At 41.7% G+C, this 20349-nt stretch overlaps 1 protein-coding gene across 1 annotated transcript in view; it reads left to right on the forward strand.

Moving 5' to 3' along the window:
- Positions 1–20349, forward strand: part of MAPRE1 (microtubule associated protein RP/EB family member 1) — a 30005-nt gene continuing 9656 nt past the window's right edge. Inside the window, exons 1-5 of the mRNA XM_081096995.1 lie at positions 1–77; positions 5924–6047; positions 14561–14706; positions 17082–17289; positions 19674–19795. Of these exons, the coding sequence (XP_080953121.1) occupies positions 5927–6047; positions 14561–14706; positions 17082–17289; positions 19674–19795 (597 nt within the window). The 5' untranslated portion in view covers positions 1–77; positions 5924–5926. The remainder of the gene's footprint in view (positions 78–5923; positions 6048–14560; positions 14707–17081; positions 17290–19673; positions 19796–20349) is intronic.

The following is a 20349-nucleotide window of genomic DNA, read 5'->3' on the forward strand; positions in this document are numbered from 1 at the left end:
GGGGTCGGACGGTTTGAACGAGACGAAGACGGAACCGAAGCCGGGCACGGCAGTGGACGTGGTTCCTCCGCGAGCCGGTGAGCCGGATAGCGGGCACGGGGCAGCGGGCACGGGGCGGCAGCCGGGGGGTGGGGGCCGCTGTGTGGGCCTTGGGCCGGGCAGACGCCGGCGGGTCCTGCGGACGGTGCTCGGGCCGCTCCTCGCGGCGGTAGGGTTCGGGCCGGGTGGGGGGGAAGGGCGGGGCCGTGACCCGGCGCGCGCGAACTGGGGGGCGCGCGCTTCTCTATGCCCAGGGGGCGGGGTTTAGGGCCGGAAGCGGGGCTGCCCCTCGGCGCGTGGGGGCTTCGGGGCCAAGGCGGAGGTGTGGAATCCGGCCCGAGGTGGCAGGAGGTTCCGGGGTGTCCAACTCGGGTAGGGGGTATGTGTTGTTGAAGTGAGGCCTGCTGGAAGCTCTGGGAACCCCCACTGTGGTAGGCGGTGTTGCCTGATGATGAAAAGTTCGGGTTTTGATTCAGACCTGGGTTCGATTCCCTGCTGTGTGACCTTGGGCAGGTGCTCTGACCTCTCTGGGCTTCAGTTTTCTCATCTGTGAAATGGGGAAAAGGATAATACAGAAAACTGTAACGCAGTGCATAACAGAAACCAAGCCAGCTCAATGGACTCCTTCCTTTCTTAATTGGGTATTTGTTGAGTGCCTGAAAGATACTAGGCACTGTGCTAAGTTCTGGCTATTCACCAGGAGCAGGAGGGCAAAGGCCTGAAAGTCCTCTCCGGGAGTCTACATTGTGGTGGGGAGACAGATAGGAAATAGAAGATGCGTACATGGACAAGATAATTTCATATAACTACTAGGAAGACAATATATGAACAGCGCTTTTCCAATCCCTGCATCACAGCTGCCCTAGGGTGCTGCAGGGCAGAGCTTGGCCTCTGCCCCATTGGGCGGATGAGGATCCTGAGGCCCATTGAAGGAAGGCACACCAGGCCTGGCATCCACTGCTAATGGGGTGTCTCAAAGAGTAGTAATAAGAATAATTATTTGCTAATTGGGCACTTGCTAAGTGTCAGGCATTGTGTTAAGTGCTTGATGGGGCATTATGTCATTTAATATTTCACTCTGTCTCTAAGAGATAGCATCTTCATTTTATAAATGAATGGACTTAGATTCTTAAAGGAGGAGAGATTTGCTTTATGCTGTCCAGCAAGTGGCTGAACCCACTTCTGTGACTCCTAATTCCAGGCTCTTAACCTCTATATTACACTGCCTCTCTGAGGGCCGGACCTAGAGAGAGCATATTTCATACCAGTGTGTCCTTTTGCCTGGTTTGTCAGTGACTAGCAAAGTTTCTGGAACATAGGAAAGCCTAGGACGTGATGTACTTTTCAATGGAATGTTTTCAATTAGATTCTCATTTAATCCCCATTGCAGTGTTGTGCAGAAGATATTGTTCACCTTTTACAGGTGAGCCATTTGGATCCAAAAGGTGAGGTGTTTATTCAGGGTCACATCACTTTTTTTCTGGTGGTATCTCCTCCTCCCCCTTTATATAGCATCAGTATGGTGCCTTGAAAGTAAGAGGGTGCTCATAGGTAGCATTGGATCAAAATGAGTTTGGGAGCCTTCTAGAACTGGAGAAGGAGGAGCTACCTGGGGGAGGCAAGAGGAAGCTTTTTCATGGCAGTCGAAACTTGGTTGAAGGAGGCATTTAACGGTGAGGTTTGTGCCCCTCATGGGGTCCATCCATTGAGACCAAGCAATGGTATCCTTATGGAGGAAGGGGAGCTGTAGCTCTGGGAACTGGGCTCTGTTTTGACTGCCTGGAAAAGCCAATTAATTGGGTAAGTCAGTAGATGTTTATGGCGCATCCACAGGGTGCCTAACTTCATATATTTAGTGGCTGTAGAGTTTGCGGAGCACATAGAACCCGGTATTAATGTACTGCTAATGAAGAGTTTAAAATTATATGATGATGAAAGGCCATTAATGTTTTCTGATCTGGGGAGTGGTCAGGAGTCACATGTGGCTTAACCAGCTGCTTACATTTTATGGTAGCATGACACACACAATACCTGATGTACGTATGAATGTCACCAAAATAGAGAACAAATGCTCAGTCTGGGACCATGTTTTTTTGTTTGGATGTGTCCTTTGGTAACTGATAATAGTGTTTTGCACACAGTATTCATGTCATTTATTTGTTCATTCAAGGATTTTAAACAGGGAGACACTTGATCTGATTTGTGATTCAGAAAATTATCTCTGGCTGCTTTGCAAGAATAGACTGAGACTAATTTGAACACTGTGGCAGTTGATCCAGATGAGAGATGGTGGTGGCAGGTCTTTGTTTTTGACACTGAAGTTAGGATAAGTGAGACAAGATCCCTCCCTGCCCTGGACCTAATGTTCTGTGTCAGATTGCGTGCCAAGTATTTTATGTACCTATCTCATTTAAACCTCATCCTTCTCAAGTAGGTGGCATTAACTGATAACTGAGGTGCATTGAAGTTAAGTAACTTGCCCAAGGTCATACAGCTAATGAATGACATCCTCAAGTTCAAATTCAGGTCCTTCTTGCTTGAAATCCTCAGCTCTTTGCATAGAGCAAATTGCCTTCTGGCCCAAATCTGGTCCTGGAATGATTCAGAAATGAAGAGATAATCGTAGTGCAGTGCAGTAACGCCTATCATAGAGGTTTGAATGAAGTGCTGTGGAATGTGGGGATTAATTCCCAGTGGAATTAGGAGCTAAATTGTGCTGGTTCTTTATTACAGCTTTATCATCTGAGTTTAAGATTGTAAAAGTGTTGGTTTGCTTCTGAAAATAGTTTACATAGATACTTTTTTTTTCTCTTTGACACTGTCCTGCCAACCTGAAAAAACAAGTAACATTTAATGAGCACCTATTGTATGCAAGGCACTCTGCCAAGAGTTGTGTGGAATGTGAGGGCACAAACTTGGTAAGTCATTTACCTCTCCAGACCTCAGTCACCCTGCTCATAAAAAGGGGTTGAATGGGTAGATCTCTGTCTCTTGCAGCCTTCACATTCTGTAGCTGTGTCATGAGGCTTGCAGCAGCCTAGTGCAAAAGACAGGGGTGGGTGGGAAGAACAACTCATATACTGGTCACTGGGTGGAGGGAATGAAGTGCCACAAGACAGTATGGGATCTTATGGTGGTTCTAATTTTGCTCTGAGCCTCCCTCCCCAAACCCCGCTTCCCATTGGTAATATTGGTGTCTCATGAAATGAGGAAATTATTAAGTGCCAAAGTCACTATGAATTCCAGTGTTTGACAGTTGTGTGCCCTCATGGTAATTGCCCCAGGATTTCACTTAGATCTGGATTAGCCTGTCCTTAGCTCATATTGCTTGAGCCTTCCCTTCCCACTCTGTTTTCTACCAGCAATTAGGGTGATCTTTTTCAAACTTAAATGAGAGTTTGATTTTATCCCACAACCCTTAACAGTTAGAGACTAAAATCCTTTCCCTGGCCTGCGGAGTCCTAACATGATCTGACATCTTCACTTTTCCCACTTCTGTTCTGCTCTCCCTCTTGCCCACTGGGCTATGGCCACACTTCTTCCAGATCTCCACATGGCTGCTTCCTTCTAATTCTTAAGCTCCAACTTCTACTCAGAGAGGCTTTCCCTGCCAACATTCCCACCTCCCCAATTGCCTTAGTGGTGGTTGAAATGACATTTGTTTGAGTGCTTGGTCTGTTAGACTTCCACTTACTGGAATGTGAACTCTGTGGACAAGCCACTTGTCTGTACTGGTTATTTGTTTCCTGGTGCCCAGAACAGTGCTTGGTAAACGTTTGTAGATTGAATGAGGATGATGACGGCACTCGCATTTAATAGCATTTCAAGTTAATTTGTTTTTGTGTGTGGTTTTGAATTTCAAAGCCTGGCAGAAGGGTGAAGGGTGGCACTTTCTAGGCTAGGGGAAAGAGTGTGGACGATGGTGCTGCTAGGCGTGGCTGCCAGTTTGCAGGGTTTCTATGTTGAAACTCTCTTTCCTCTGTAAAATGAGGAGAATCAAGTGAATCTTGAAGAGAGTTGTCAGGGTTAAATGACAAGTGTCTATGAAGCTCCTGGTACTTAGTAGGCTATCAGATGCCCTCCTGTGACCAGGTGGCTCAACAGTGAATTAGTTCCAAGGACTCTTCACTGTAAGGTCATTTGCCACAACCTTTGTAGTACTTAGGTTATTGAAAAGCTTACTTTTGATTTGATTTGATTTTTTTAAAAATATATTTTATTGATTTTTCTACGGAGAGGAAGGGAGAGAGAGAGAGAGAGTTAGAAACATCAATGACAGAGAAACATCGATCAGCTGCCTCCTGGGTATGTGCCTGCAACCAAGGTACATGCCCTTGACCGGAATCGAACCTGGGACCTTTCAGTCTGCAGGCCGACGCTCTATCCACTGAACCAAACCGGTCTTGGCAACTTTTGATTTTAAAAGAGTATATAGTCCTTAACAATTTTTGGAAAATATTGAAAACTATAAAGAGGAATTAAGCCATTATGGAAAAACAGTATGGAGTTTCCTCAAAAAATTAAATAATGGAACTGCCGTTTGACCCAGTATTCCCACTTCTAGGAATATATCCGAAGAAATGTGAAATACCCGTCTGAAAGAATGTATGCACCCCTATGTTTATAGCAGCACAATTTATAATAGCTAAGATCTGGAAACAGCCCAAGTGCCCATCAGTAGATGAGTAGAGAAAACGCTGTGGTACATTTATACCATTAAATACTATGCAGCTGTGAGAAAAAAAAAGAGTCTCTTATCCTTTGAGACAGCATGGAGGGACTTGGAGAGTGTCATGCTAAGTGAAATAAGTCAGTAAGAGAAAGACATGTATCACATGATCTGTCTCATATGTGGAATCTAAGTAACAAAATAAACTGGTGAATGGAGTGGATCCAGGGACATGGAAGCATGGAACAGAGTGTGGAATCTAAGAGGGAAGGTGGGGGAAAGGTGGGAGGGTGGGGAGTAATCAACCAAGGACCTTGTATGCATGTATGCATGGCCATGGACACAGACAATGGGGCAGTGAGGGCCTGGGGGCGGGGGGCAGGGGCAGGCTGGAGAGGGTCAATGGGGGAAAAAAAGAGGACATATGTAATACTTCAACAATAACGAATTATTTAAAAAAAATTTTTTAAAAGAGGAATTAATAAAAAGCCCACCATCTCAAGGATACTTCTGTAAACATCTATCTATCTATCTATCTATCTATCTATCTATCTATCTATATAAAAGCCTAAGTGACCATTACAATCGGTCAACTGAACAACTGGTCGACTGGTTGCTATGACGCTCTCTGACACCGGGGAGCAGACGCTCAATGCAGGAGCTGTTCCCTGGTCAGTGCACTCCCACAGCCAACCTCCCGCGGCTGGCAACTTCCCTTGGTCCCTCCCCCCGGCCAGCTGGCACCAATTGGTCCCGATCTGACTGGGCAAAATGGCCCCGATTGGCCCCCAGTGCCAGACTGAGGGACCCCACCTGTGCACGAATTCGTGCACTGGGCCTCTAGTTTTAATATGTTAATGGATAAGCTTGAGCTGATGTTTTCTAAATAGAACGTTCTTGTTTGTGCATCAGGCTCCCTTCATAAAACATTTAACCTTCCCTTAGTGTTCATTGTAGCTTAAAGTTTTATACCAATCACATTAAAATGGAGCCTAAATTTTAGGCTGGCTGTTGTTGGGCAAGTCATTTCAGGTCATGTTTCTTCCAGGCTCATGGCTAGAATGCTGGTGTCTCTGATTTGGCCTTTTGGGAAAGAAGGTGAGGCTTAAAAATTGAGAGTTCCCACAAATCTTGTGTGATGTGTAGGAAGGAAATGCTTGCTCTTCCTTGCATGCTTAATAATGCAAACCCTTTTCTTTTCCTCACATGCTATAGAAGATGGCAGTGAACGTATATTCAACGTCAGTCACCAGTGAGAACCTAAGTCGACATGACATGCTGGCCTGGATCAATGAGTCCCTGCAGTTGAATCTGACAAAGGTCGAACAGTTGTGCTCAGGTAAGAGAAATCCACTAGGCCACTTTTCCAGGAAAGCCTGTAAGTCCTTCAGGAATATGCAGGTCTGTATCGGACTGCAAAAGCCACAGATTCAGATTTTATGTTAGGGCTGCCCCATTTCTTCTCAGCCCTGCCCTGGTATCACTTCTGAAAGAAATGCGCTTAAAAAGAGCACGCTTCTGGCTGGCCTGTGAGTCCTCCATCTCCCGCCTTAGAAACTGAATTCAGAGGCCTGCAGCTTAGCCACAAAGTCTCCATTTATGCTCTTTCACATTTAGATTTGAAATGTTTTATTTGAGGATAGTAATTATAATTGTTCTAATTAGTTTATCAGTGGCATTTCTTTTTTGTGTTTTTAATTTTATTTATTGATTTTAGGGAAAGATGGAAGGAGAGAGGAAGGGAGGGAGGGGAAGGAAAGGAACATCGATTTGTTGTTCCACTTATTTATGCATTCATTGGTTGATTCTTGTATGTGCTCTAACTGGGGATCAAACCTGCAACCTTGGCATATTGGTAATTATTTTTCATAAAGTTCTTATCAGTTTCTACTGTCTCTAAAGACTCTGTCTCATTCTCATACCCCCCCCCCCCTTTTTTTTTTTGCTTAAAAACAGTAGAAATGCATTATTCTAACACTAACTAACCTAGCCTCTCAGCCAGGGCCTATCTATGGCATTTCTTATTCCAAGTAGCACAAGACCAAAGTCAGACAAATGCCATTTCAGCCACAATTTTATTGAACTTCTATTTAATAAAATTTGAAAGAGAGGTAATAATTTAAAAAAAGAAGAAAAACATGTCTTGTTTCAGTATATACGAATAATATAACATTTAGAAAACTAGAAGAAGAAAAAAATGCTGGTAGTTTATTTTTCAGAGAAAATCTCTGCTCAGATGTTTTACTTTTCTGTGCACTTTTTCTACTTAGCCTTGTATTGTGGATATTCTTTAGTGTCATTTACTTTCTTTGTATTAGTTATTTTTTTTAAAATATATTTTATTGATTTTTTACAGAGAGGAAGGGAGAGAGATAGAGAGCTAGAAACATCGATGAGAGAGAAACATCGATCAGCTGCCTCCTGGACATCTCCTACTGGGGATGTGCCCGAAACCCAGGTACATGCCCTTGACCGGGATCGAACCTGGGACCCTTCAGTCCGCAGGCTGACGCTCTATCCACTGAGCCAAACCGGTTTCGGCTGTATTAGTTATTTTTAATGACTATATACTATTGCTTTCTATAGCTATGGTGCAGTTGTTTAATATCTTCCCAATTTTTGGACATTTTAGGTTATTTCTAATTTTTCCATTGTGACTATGGCTAGGTTAAAAATCCTTTAGCATAAATCTTATCTCTGTTTATTTCCTCAGTGATTCCTATAAATGGAATTACCAGTTAAAAGGGTATGAACTTGAGGTTCTTGGTAATTATTTTTCATAAAAGTCTTACCAGTTTCTATTGTCTCTAAAGACTTCTGTCTCACACACCCACCTTCTTCTTCTTTTTTTTTTTTGCTTAAAAACAGTAGAAATGTGTTATTCTGACACTGTTCTGGAAGCTCAAGTTCAAAATCAGGGTCTCGACAGGGTTAGTTCCTTCTGACTGTCTCACCTTTTGCGAGTTCTGCTGTCTACACCTGATTGTCCTGACATAAGGAATGGGTCAGGGTTATCAAAACTGGATTTACTTCAGGATGGGAGGTGAAGTCAAGAATATGCTAGAAGAAAGATGAGATATGTATTCTCTGCTACTTAAATGCTTTTATTGTTTGTGGGATAGAGAATTAGAATCTTTAGATTCTAGTAATGAAAGCAATAATTTAATTGAACACTTGTGTTCCACTGCTATGTAAATGCTTTTTATTTATTATTATTATTTTTTTTTAAAAGAAAGACAAAGATTCCACTCTAAATTGCCCACAGGATAAAGTTTGAACACCTTAGCTTGATAGATAGGGTTTTAAATCTGAGATTTCCAACTTCCTTCTTTTTAAAAAAAATATATTTTATTGATTTTTTACAGAGAGGAAGGGAGAGGGATAGAGAGTTAGAAACATCGATGAGAGAGAAACATTGATCACCTGCCTCCTGCACACCCCCCACTGGGGATGTGCCCGCAACCAAGGCACATGCCCTTGACTGGAATCGAACCTGGGACCCCTCAGTCCGCAGGCCGATGCTCTAGCCAAACTGGTCAGCGCTGTAAATGCTTTTTAAACATATCTTCATTGAATTCTTACTATACCTCCATGAGAGGGATCTTTATTAATCTTATTTTACAGATGAGGAAATGGGCTTAGGGAAATAGAGTAATAAGTCCATAGTTATACAGCCAAGAACAAAATTGAGACTTGAACATTCATTCAAGTGAAGAACCCAGGCTCTTCAACCCCTGTACCCTACTTACTCTAGACCAGTGGTTCTCAACCTGTGGGTCGCGACCCCTTTGGGGGTCAAACGACCCTTTCACAGGGGTCGCCTAAGACCATCGGAAAACAGATATGTAATTATATATTGTTTTTTTGATTAATCACTATGCTTTAATTATGTTCAATTTGTAACAATGAAAATACATGCTGCATATCCGATGTTTATATTATGATTCATAACAGTAGCAAACTTACAGTTATGAAGTAGCAACGAAAATAACTTTATGGCTGGGGGTCACCACAACATGAGGAACTGTATTAAAGGGTCACGGCATTAGGAAGGTTGAGAACCACTGCTCTAGACTTCCCCTTCCCTGACCAGTGCTATTTGGATCAATTTAAAATTATTGCTCTCAGCCAAAACCGGTTTGGCTCAGTGGATAGAGCGTCAGCCTGCGGACTGAAGGGTCCCGGGTTCGATTCCGGTCAAGGGCATGTACCTGGGTTGCGGGCGTATCCCCAGTAGGGGATGTGCAGGAGGCAGCTGATCGATGTTTCTCTCTCATCGATGTTTCTAGCTCTCTATCTCTCTCCCTTCCTCTCTGTGAAAAATCAATAAAATATATTTAAAAAAAAATAAAATTATTGCTCTCATTTATACGATTTTTAAACATTAATTCAGCCTTGTACTTCCTTATTTTATAACTGTGTCCTAGTCTTGGTTTCATTAGCTTGTTATTTCCCCCGTGAAGCTTAATCTCAGTTTTACAGATGGTCAGAGGAAGCTCTATGTGAAGTTGTTCAGTGAAACACTGGTGCCCGAGAGTCATGCTGATTAAACATGAGTTACTTTGTTAGTCAGAAGCGCAGGTTGTTAGCCTTAAATCCGGACTGCTTTTCCCCCATTTTCTATTAGTTTTCCTCAGTTTTATCACCACATTTCTATTTTGAGGCTTTTAAAGCACTTGTTTGACCCGTGATTTATGACTAATGTGTGGATGAGGTCATCTTAGTTTTTATTGGAGCTGGCTTTTTCACCAATTTCCCCCTAAAAGTTACTTCTTTCTGTAAATATATACCAAAGTATATTCTACTTAGTTAATTAGAAAGTTAGCTCTCTTTTCATGTGTAAACGCTGATCTGGCTCCAGATTTATCTCATTCAGACAGGAAGCTGTCATGATAGGACGAGGCTTAGGTCTGCTCTGAACCATGTGAGTTTGGAGTTCCTTAATGTTCTAGTTCCTCTTTTGTAAACTAGGGTAGTAGGACCTTTTGGGCTGTTGTGAGGCTTACCTGTAAAAAGAGCTGTTAGATATGGGTTCTTTACTAGACCTTGGGGGTAAGGGTAGACTTTGTTTTACAGGTATGGGGAATGTCCATTGGGCATGGCTGGTTTTGAACCCAGGTTTTTCTGACTACACAGCCCACACTCTTTCTGATGTATACACATTATGTCTTTTAAAAAAAACATTTGAAAGAGTTAAATGTAGATTATGTATAATTAATTACAACGATATTATCTCATTAAAAATCTGTGACAAGCCTGCCCCGGTGTGGCTCAGTAGTTGAGCATTGAGCTATGAACCAGGAGGTTACAGTTTTTTATTTTTAAAAATATTTTATTGACTTTTTAAAAAGTATATATATTTTATTGATTTTTTACAGAGAGAAAGGGAGAGAGGGATAGAGAGTTAGAAACATCGATGAGAGAGAAACATCGATCAGCTGATTCTGCACACCCCTACTGGGAATGTGCCCACAACCAAGGTACATGCCCTTGACTGGAATCGAACCTGGGACCCTTCAGTCTGCAGGCCGACGCTCTGTCCACTGAGCCAAACCGGTCAGGGCGGAGGTTACAGTTTGATTCCCCCGTCAGGGCACATGCCCAGGTTGTGGTCTCGATCCCCAGTAAGGGGGCATGCAGCCTATCAATGATTCTCTCCCATCATTGCTATTTCTATCTCTCTCCTTCTCCCTCTCCCTTTCTCTGAAATCAATAAAATATATTAAAAAAAATTATGTGAAGAATTTCAACTTGCCTGTTGGTTGTTACTTTTCTTGTTCTAGATAAAATGCTTTTCCCCAGTACAAAGTGGTAAGTGCAGTACACTTAACTGTGATTTGTAAGCAAACTTTTATTCATTCATACCATTTCCCCTCTTGACAGCTGTGTAGGGCTTCTCTCAGAGTTATGTGGATGGTTGCATTGTGTTTCATGTTAATGCTTAGAAAACCTGGTCTCCGCTTCCAGTCGGAGACCAAACAGGATAAGCTTCAGACACTGTTGTGTCCCTGAAGAAGCCTGCTGCCAGGGGGTTGGAGTCATAGAGAAAGTGAGGCTCCTCTGATCCTTGTATGTGCTGAGGCCAAAGCAGAATCCCAAGAGTCTTTAACTCTGGTGCCTAGTACCTCCTGTTCTTAGCTCTGATGAGAAGAGGATCAGGCAGATTAAAATTCCCTGCCACATAGAGGCTTTAGAAGGTAGGAATAGGTTTTTCTCTTGAGAGAGCCTGTACTATTAATGTGCTGCTGCCTGTGAAATGGCTGAGTTTTGTCAGTATTGTGCACCCCCCCACCCCACCCCCAGTGAAATGAGCCTTTGCTTGGCTCTTGTAGTGAGATATGGTGAGGATAACTTTCAGAGACAGAGTTGGTAGGTTGTTCAAGATTCATTACATTCTGTAGTTCCCCTGTTTTGGAAAGCTAGACATCAAGAAAACAAACCTGACCACAGAGAAGTATTTGATGAGTGATTGCTTGCGTCAAAAAGGGATGCTGGTTGCCTTTTGTCACCCATTCTCTTTTTCCTCAGGTCTATTCTCATATTCAGGCCCCTCTGCACTTTCCCAGGGGCCCAGCATCGTGCTTTGAACATGTGAAGTGTCCCTGCTGAAGCTGAAAGAGTTCTTGGCTCCCCTCTCTTCTGCCTTCTCCCCTCCAGCCTGGCCTCTCCATTGTTCCTGTGCTGCACAGAATAGGAGAGGTGTTCACATACTCCCAGGCAAATGCCAGATTACTTTCCCCCAGCTGTAAAACAGCTTGTCAGTCTTGCTCATGAGGGTGTGTTACCATGTCCTTAACCAGGCCTACCCCACTTTTTCTCCTCAAGTTGACTCCCTTTTTCAGACTCTTTATTTGGGGCCGTGATTTCACCATTCTAGTGTCGCAGGCCTGAGAATCGTCTGAGTCTAATTCACAAAGTTCTGTCTGTCTTCTGAAGGATGTTTTAGATCCAGCCCCTTACCAGTGTGTCCACTGCTGCCACAGTGACTCCTGACTGGGCACTAGGTCCCCCCGCCCTCACTTCTCTCTTGTTCTACCACATTAGTCTGCAGCCTTTCTAAGAGACCTTTTTTTTTTTTTTAATCCTCACCAGAGGATGGATGGATATATATATATTTTAATATATTTTATTGATTTTTTGCACAGAGGAAGGGACAGAGATAGAGAGCTAGAAACATCGATGAGAGAGAAACATCGATCAGCTGCCTCCTACACATCTCCTACTAGGGATATGCCCGCAACCCAGGTACATGCCCTTGACCGGAATCGAACCTGGGACCCTTCAGTCCGCAGGCCAACGCTCTATCCACTGAGCCAAACCGGTTTCGGCGGATATATATATATTTAAAAAAAATTTTTTTAATTGACTTTTAGAGAGAGATGAAGGGAGAGGGAGAGAGAGAAACATCATTGTGAGAGAGAAACATTGACCAGTTGCCTCCCAAGCAAATTCCCTTCTGATTATAAGTGATTAAGTCTTTGTTATTGAAACATTAAGAAAACCATGACCATATTCCACTGTAATGCCACAAGTTAGTGACAGTTACTGTTATCTTTTAGCTGCATTTTTTCTTAATCATGGCTTTATTTATTGAGTGCTTATAGGCCAGGCACTTTCCAAATCATCTATCACCTGGGAGGTCAGGACTATTGACACCATTTTACACATAGGTTAGGGAAGCAAAGAGAGGTTAAACAACTTGCCCAAGGTTACTCATTTTAGCTGTACTTTCAGTGTTTGCCTATAATTTTTAAATTTAATTGACATAATATATATGGTTTTTATTTTTTTGAATAACTGAAAGTCTCAAAATGGTTTAAAATTTAAAAGGAACAAAAAGATAAAACAGTGATAAGTCTCCCTCTTAACTGGGTCTGCCAGCTCCCCAGATCCTCTCCCAGAGGAAACCAGTGTTATCAGCTGGGTAGCCAGCCTCTACCAGTGGTTCTCAACTTTCCTAGTGCCGCGACCCTTTAATACAGTTCTTCATGTTGTGGTGACTCCCAACCATAAAATTATTTTCGTTGCTACTTCATAACTGTAATTTTGCTACTGTTATGAATCGTAATGTAAATACCCGATATGCAGGATGTATTTTCATTGTTCGTGACCGACAGGTTGAGAACCGCTGGTGTGTTTGCGAATGTTGTGTGCACCTTTTCCTCCCTTCCTCACAAATGGTAGCATATTTAATCAGTGTATATTCTGGAGAGTGTACCGTATCCATATATTATCAGATGCAGTGCTGCTTTCTTTTATGGCTGGAGTACTGTAATTTTCCTTGGATTAGTCCATGTTAATGGACATTTAGTTTGTTTCCAGTCTGTTGGTGTTACAGATTGTTGCAGTAACACATACAAACATGTGTCGTACAGTTTTGTTTCCTTCTTTTAAAATTAAAATAGGATTATTTTTCCTACGTTAATTTTCTTGGTGACTTTTAATGTTTGCATTAATGACTCCTCACAGTCCTTTATTTCCACATTAAAAAAATATTTCTTTTTATTGATTTCAGAGAGGAAGGGAGAGGTAGAGAGAGAGATAGAAACATCAGTGATGAGAAAAAATCATTGATCGGCTGCCTCCTGCACACCCTGCACTGGGGATGGAACCCACAACCTGGGCATGTGCCCTGACCGGGAATTGAACCATGACCTCCTGGTTGACAGATTGAAGCTCAACCACTGAGCCAGGCCGGCCGGGCTATTTCCACACTTCATTCATCCTCTAAGATGACTCAAGCCTTACCTACTCCCTTAAGCCTGAATACTCTTATATTTAGTAGTCATCTGTTTCCTGCGTATTTGAGTTAAAACATTGAGAGTTCTTAACCTGGAGTTTTCTGATTGGGGAGCATCTGTTCTGTGTAGAATGTTGGCTGCTGCTTTCATCTGCTTCTCCAAGGGACCCTTGACCCAAAAGGGCTGAGAGCCAGCGCGCTTGATCATATTGCAAGCTTTGGAGCAGGGCCACACGGTGCCCTCGTTTTGTGTTCTCTGCTTGCAGCACAGATCCTGGCAGGGTGGGGCTGTGACAGTTAGTGAGATTTGAAAGTTGATGCCATGACACAGCTGGTCCTACCTACCCTCAGCCTGTCCGCATCCTTAAGCCACACGTTATGTGGGCCTGGTCTGTGGCACATAGTTGGGACAGTGGCCATTTAAGAGGGGTCCTCTTCTAGCCCTGCTTGGGTTGCCAGCCTTTGTTATTAAGGCAGCGCCTAGAAGGAAAGCCTCTTCTATTGATGAGCACCTGGATTTCTTCCATATATTGGCTTTTGTAAATAATGCTGTAATGAGCATAATTAAATTTACTTAGAGATGTGAAAAGCTCAGGAAGACAGACATCTTAGAAACAAATTTTTTAAACCTCAGAACATGGCTCTTTGAAATACTTGGGAAATCCCTCCTCCCTCTCGTGAGGATGAGGTTATGTCCTTGGGAAAAATCAGAAAATGTCAACCTCTGTTTCCCTTTTCTCAATTCTATGCATTCATTAAAAAAAAATTGTTGTTGTTGTTGCAGTGGTCATTTTATTATGTTTCTAATAAAGAGTAGTTTTAAAATAGAAACATACATTCCTTTTCCCCTCATTGCCTTCCAAGTCCCTTCATCATCTTCCAAGTTGCAAGTGTGTTGAAGAACCCATCAGGCAAAACCACAGTCTTGTTATAGATTTTAAAAATGACTTTGAAGTCAAGTGGTATTGAAGCTTTTGGGTACTGTAGGTCCACTTTACAACTTTTAAAATTGTACCTGGGTTAGGTGGCTTTGCGGTAAAATTTCCCCCTGCTTCTTTAATAATAACATTTAATGACCTATTGCATATTTTATTCTTCTCTTGTTCATTCAGGGGCTGCCTATTGTCAGTTTATGGACATGCTGTTCCCTGGCTCCATTGCCTTGAAGAAAGTGAAATTTCAAGCTAAACTAGAACATGAATACATCCAGAACTTTAAAATACTACAAGCAGGTTTTAAGAGGATGGGTGTTGATAAAGTAGGTAAATTTTATTCTTTCATTAAGGTTGTTTCTTGACTAGTGATTGTTACTAAGGATACAGCTGCTGGCCCATGACTTTGGACATTTTCTTTTCCCAATTTATATATTTTCCTTTTCTCCAGTTAACATAGTATTTATTGGGAGCTAAGTTTCCCTCTGTCCTCCTACCCCAGTTCCTTTGCTATGTTCTTTCTTCATAGTGAAGTTAGTAATCACCTATAGGAGTCAACCTGTTTAATCTCTATTACTGAGATCTAACTCCTTAATATCTGGATTTAATTCTGTAAAGCATAGAGAAGATTCTAGAAATACTTGCTTTGTAAAAGCAGGATACAAGGAAGATCCCTTGTTGGGACATTTCCTCTTGCCCCCAAGGTTATTTGAAGATACCCTCAACCAAGCTTCATTAGGACATATATTATCTGTTTTAGCAGATTATAGATTAGAGTCATGCGCTACATAACAGTGTTTCAGTAAATGAAGGACTTCCTATTGACATAACAAAGCTAGGTGAAAAGTCCCTGTCACCTAGTGACATTGCAGCATTGTAGCACAATTCATTAAGTGTTTGTGGTGGTGCTGGTGTAAACAAACCTGCTCTGCCAGTTGTATAAAAGTGTAGTATATAGTACATATAATTATGAACAGTACGTAATCCTTGATAATGATAATAAATGACTGTTTTTGGTTTACGTATTTACTATACTATTTAGTTGTTATTTTAGAGTGTATTCTTTCTATTAAAAAAGCTTGCTGTAAACAGTATGCTGTGTCATGCCTGCAGCAGTTTCATACATCCTGTGTTTACCGCATCTCTTGCATCTCTTGTGCTTGATTTGATCTTGTGAGGTTTTGTATATTTACATTCTGTGCAGGCTTATAGCCTAGGAACAATAGGCTATACCATACAGCCAAGGTGTGTAGTCAGCTGTGTCATCGAGGTTTGTGTAAGGCACACTGTGCTGTTTGCACAGTAATGAAATTGTCTAACGATGCATTTCTCTGAGCGTATCTCCATGGTTAAATAATGTGTAACTATTGCAAAATTAAGCAATTTCTCCCCTCACCCATTAGAGGGGTTTTTCCTTTTAAGCCATTTTGTGGGGAAAATACATTTTTAGTAAAGCTTGTAATCACCCCTAATTATTTTGCTTGTGTGTCTGGTTTTTGTTTACTTTGAAATCAGTCTTTATTTTAGTTTTGTTTCTGCACTATAGAAAATATGCATGTGTGTTGTAAGACTATCATTTAGTTACCAGGCATAGTGTAACTAGGTGCAGCTTATTATATACAGTAATGTATCTTTTTCTTTTTATAGAACTTAAATTTTTTTGAATAAGGTAAATTTCTAAAGTAAAAGAGTATGGTGCATTGATCCCCCATGCACCTCAGCAATTATTGACTCACACCTAGTTTTGTTTCAGCTGTACCTCTATCCCATACAAAGTAATTTTATATTTATTTGCTCTGAGGGATGGATATAGTTCAGATTATTACATATATTATTTATAAAAATACCATTGCAACTGGAATCCTTGAACGTAAACTCTGGCTAGCAGTTCAGTGACTTTGAATAATATCTGATAACACAGTATTCTTGTACAATAACAAAACTTACAGAATCCTTAAAGTGTGTCTTAATAGAATTGGAATTACTTGAAAAATTTACCATTTTGTAGAAATCTGTCCCAGGACTGATTTTGTGTCTTGACGTATTTTAAGACAATTTTTTAAAATCACAGTTTATTGTAGACACATGTGGTTAGTTTATGCTCTGGATTTTATACTTTGTGACAGGCACTGTGGCCATGCAAGTTACACAGGAGACTTACTTTTTACAGTGGAATGACATATCTTAGGATGTGCTTGGGAATGTGTATGGGACTTGTATATGATACTTGTTCCATTTGCATTTCTGATTCCTTTTTTTTTAAATATATTTTATTGATTTTTTACAGAGAGGAAGGGAGAGAGATAGAGAGTTAGAAACATCGATGAGAGAGAAACATTGATCAACTGCCTCCTGCACATCTCCTACTGGGGATGTGCCCGCAACCAACGTACATGCCCTTGACCGGAATCGAACCTGGGACCTTTCAGTCCGCAGGCTGATGCTCTATCCACTGAGCCAAACCAGTTTCGGCCTCTGATTCTTTTTGATGGACTTGGAGGGGGCTTGGTAGGTAGAACTATTCTGTGGATAAAATTTGCTCTATAAAGTTTCAGGGGCTTACTTTATAGTAAGTTCTTGCCTCTAAACTATATATTTTTCCTTGGCAGGCAGAGCTTCATACTGATTGATGCATTGACATATTTGACGCTTTCCAAAAACCTCTTGCTTTGAGCTAAACAGTCTTGATGTTTCTCTGCAGATAATTCCTGTGGACAGATTAGTAAAAGGAAAGTTTCAGGACAATTTTGAATTTGTTCAGTGGTTCAAGAAGTTTTTTGATGCAAACTATGATGGAAAAGACTATGACCCTGTAGCTGCCAGACAAGGTCAAGAAACTGCCGTGGCTCCCTCCCTTGTTGCTCCAGCTATGAATAAACCGAAGAAACCTCTCAGCTCTAGCAGTGCAGGTAAAAAACCGTACAGAAATATCAGTTCCAAATAACAGTTTTGCAGGTATTTACTCATTCACATTTAACCAGAATTTTTGAGTAGCCATAGGCTTAGGGAGCTTAAGGAGCCTAGTCACAGCCATGTGGCAAGACCATGAAATGTGGCATCAGGCTGACCTGGGTTGTTTTTAGGTCTCTGTAACTCTGTGTGAGCTACTTGACCTGCCCTGAAGTTTCCTCCTGTATAGAACAGGAATTTGAATATGTGCCCCCAGAGAGTTGCTTTTGAGGCCTGGATGAGTTACTGTATGCAGTTTGCCCAGGCTCTTTAATTGTATGGAGTAGATACCCTTCAGGTTAACTCACATAAAAGAGCTTCGAACACAAGGACATTATACAGAGCCCAATAACAGTAAGACCTGAGCTTTCAGGAACTGAAGGAGCTTTCTAGGTCTCTCAGGGACTGTTCTAGGCTCTCTGCATCATTATTCTCTCTGCAGATAAGCTTCTTGGACATTACTTACAGCTTCCCTGCCCTCCCAAGAACTTAGCTGTTAAGTGGCTTTGGCTTGCTGTGATGCCAGCAGAATCTAGGAAGCAGGGGTGGAGGTGGGGGGCTGTCTTTTAGAGATCTTCTCTAAAAAGTCTTGGCCTGCAGGTTTCCCAAAATGTGTTTGTAGTAGTATATTTATAGATTATACCTATACTTTGGGGGCAGGGTGGATGTTCTACAGATGCTAATGCCTCCTTTTCAAGAATATTAGTTAAGGTCCCATTATACCTTGAAAAAGAGGCTGATCCATCTGGTAGGAAGAGAAGGACATTGAGTACTTTTAAATTTTTGTATGATCTGATATTAATGGGATCACAGGATATGTGTCTTTTGTGTCTGGTGTTTTTATTTAACATGTTTTCAACATTTATCTATGTTGTAGCATGTATCAGTACTTTATCCCCTTTAATGGGTGAATAGTATTCCATTGTATGACTAGACCACATTTTTATTTATTCATCAGTCGATTATTTGTGTTGTTTCCACTAGCTATTATGAATAATGCTGCTATGAACATTCCTATACAAGTTTCTTTAGATCTGGGAGTATATACTCTTGGAGCATAATTATTGGGTCATATGGTAACTCTGTGTTTAACGTTTTGCAGAAATACCTGTTTTCCAAAGTGGCTGAACCATTTTGCATTCCTATCAGCAGTGTATATGAAAGTTCTGATTTCTCCAAGTACTTTTATTTCTTAGCTACTTAGAATGGGGGATTGCATAGGTAACCCTGTGCATTTCATATTTCAGATGTGGCTAACAGGCAAATGGAGACTTGCATTAAGCATTTAGTCTTCGGGATAAACTTATTGATAAACATACTTGAGATGATACTAGAGATCATCCAGAGGAAATGCCTATTACTGTATGGTTACTGAATAATTTGGGGTGTTAAGACAATCAGATATTTCTAAGCCTGGCATAATGTACAAGCTTTCTAAAATGGTTGCTGAATAAATGAATAAAATCATGAACGATACATTTGCCATGAGGTAGCCCAGTCTTGATTATTTTAACTTGTAGATAGGTTGGATCCTTTACTACTTTCTCCTTATCTGCTTTCGGCTACTACCGCTGAGAGAAGTTTATAAATCCTGGTCACTGTGCTCTTTTTCTCTCCTAACCCATCTAACCACCTTCTAAAAGGTGAGCAAGATATGGGCTTTGAAGTAATTACTTGTAAGAGCAGTCTCTACCACCCCACTCTTCCAGTCCAAGGAGCCTGAGGTTCTGAGTTAGGAGGCATCTTACTTTTCAGGTGGGGAACTGTGAGTGTAGAGCAACAGCTGGAACTGTGAGCTCACTACTGGCATGAAGTTTGCCTTTGTGCCATGAAGCTGCACTTCTGGTGGATTTGGTTGGAACTGGGTTAAGGTACATCAACTGTGTGTGCCTCTTTCAGATGATCTATTCACCACAGCAACAAAAAGACCTCACAGGAGGACTTACTCCCGGCACAAGAGATTATGGCTAAAATTGGTACTCTGCTACCAGGATAAAAAACCACTTTTGGGCAAACTTGGGGGTATTGTCATACATGCTGGGATCGCCAAATTGGGTCCCTGCATTGCATTACTGTGGAGGGAAGTTGGTCACAGCCTCCTCTTGTCATCTGGTGTTTTTTTTTTTAATCCTTACTCGAGGATATGTTTATTGATTTTAGAGGGAGGGGGAGAGAGAGAAACATTGATTGGTTGCCTCCCATATGCGCCTCAACTGGGAATTGAACTGGAAACCTTTTGATGTACAGCTGACGCTCCAACCAACTGAGCCACCTGGCCAGGGCTGGCGGGTTCTTTTTGGTTTTGAAATTTCTGCTCTTAAAAAAACCTCTGATCTTCTCTCAGCTCCACAGAGGCCCATTGCGACACACAGAACTACTGCAACCCCTAAGGCTGGCCCCGGTGTGGTGCGAAAGAATCCTGGTGTGGGCAATGGGGACGACGAAGCAGCTGAACTGATGCAGCAGGTAGGTCCCTCCTGTATCCCAGACTGGAGTCATGTCGGTGGAAAGGATACTGGCTGCACTGACCAGAATAGGCTTGTTCGTGTTCTTGTAGGAAGACCTACTTTGTCTGCTTGCTGAAACAGTCATCGTCGTGACATATGTGAGCCTGTCAGGTGCTATGTGGGGAGCAGGGTGAGTGTGGAGGTAGAAGCGGGGTGTCAGGCATTTCTGAGATCTGTTAGTGTGACAGAAACCAATGTCTTCGTTTGGAAACCCACCTATACAATAACCCTGTTGAATGTCTCTGGAATGCTGTTAGGATTCTGTGGGATTCAGAGTATCTTGAATTTTTTGCTCTGAAAATGATAAAGGAGACTTTCTTTCTGAGTAATATTTAAAAAAGGATTTTAAAGTTTCTTTGCTGTAATCCAAGTTGAGAGTAGACCTCATATGAAAAGCCTATTCTTCTGGTCTTCATAGGTCAGTGGTTTGAAATGTCTTCTTCTTCTTTTTTATTTTTTATTTTACTCAATATATATATATATTTTTTATTATTAGTTAAGGTATTACAAATG

Source organism: Myotis nattereri (genome assembly GCF_964212035.1).
Source record: "Myotis nattereri genome assembly, chromosome: 8".
NCBI lineage: Eukaryota > Metazoa > Chordata > Mammalia > Chiroptera > Vespertilionidae > Myotis > Myotis nattereri.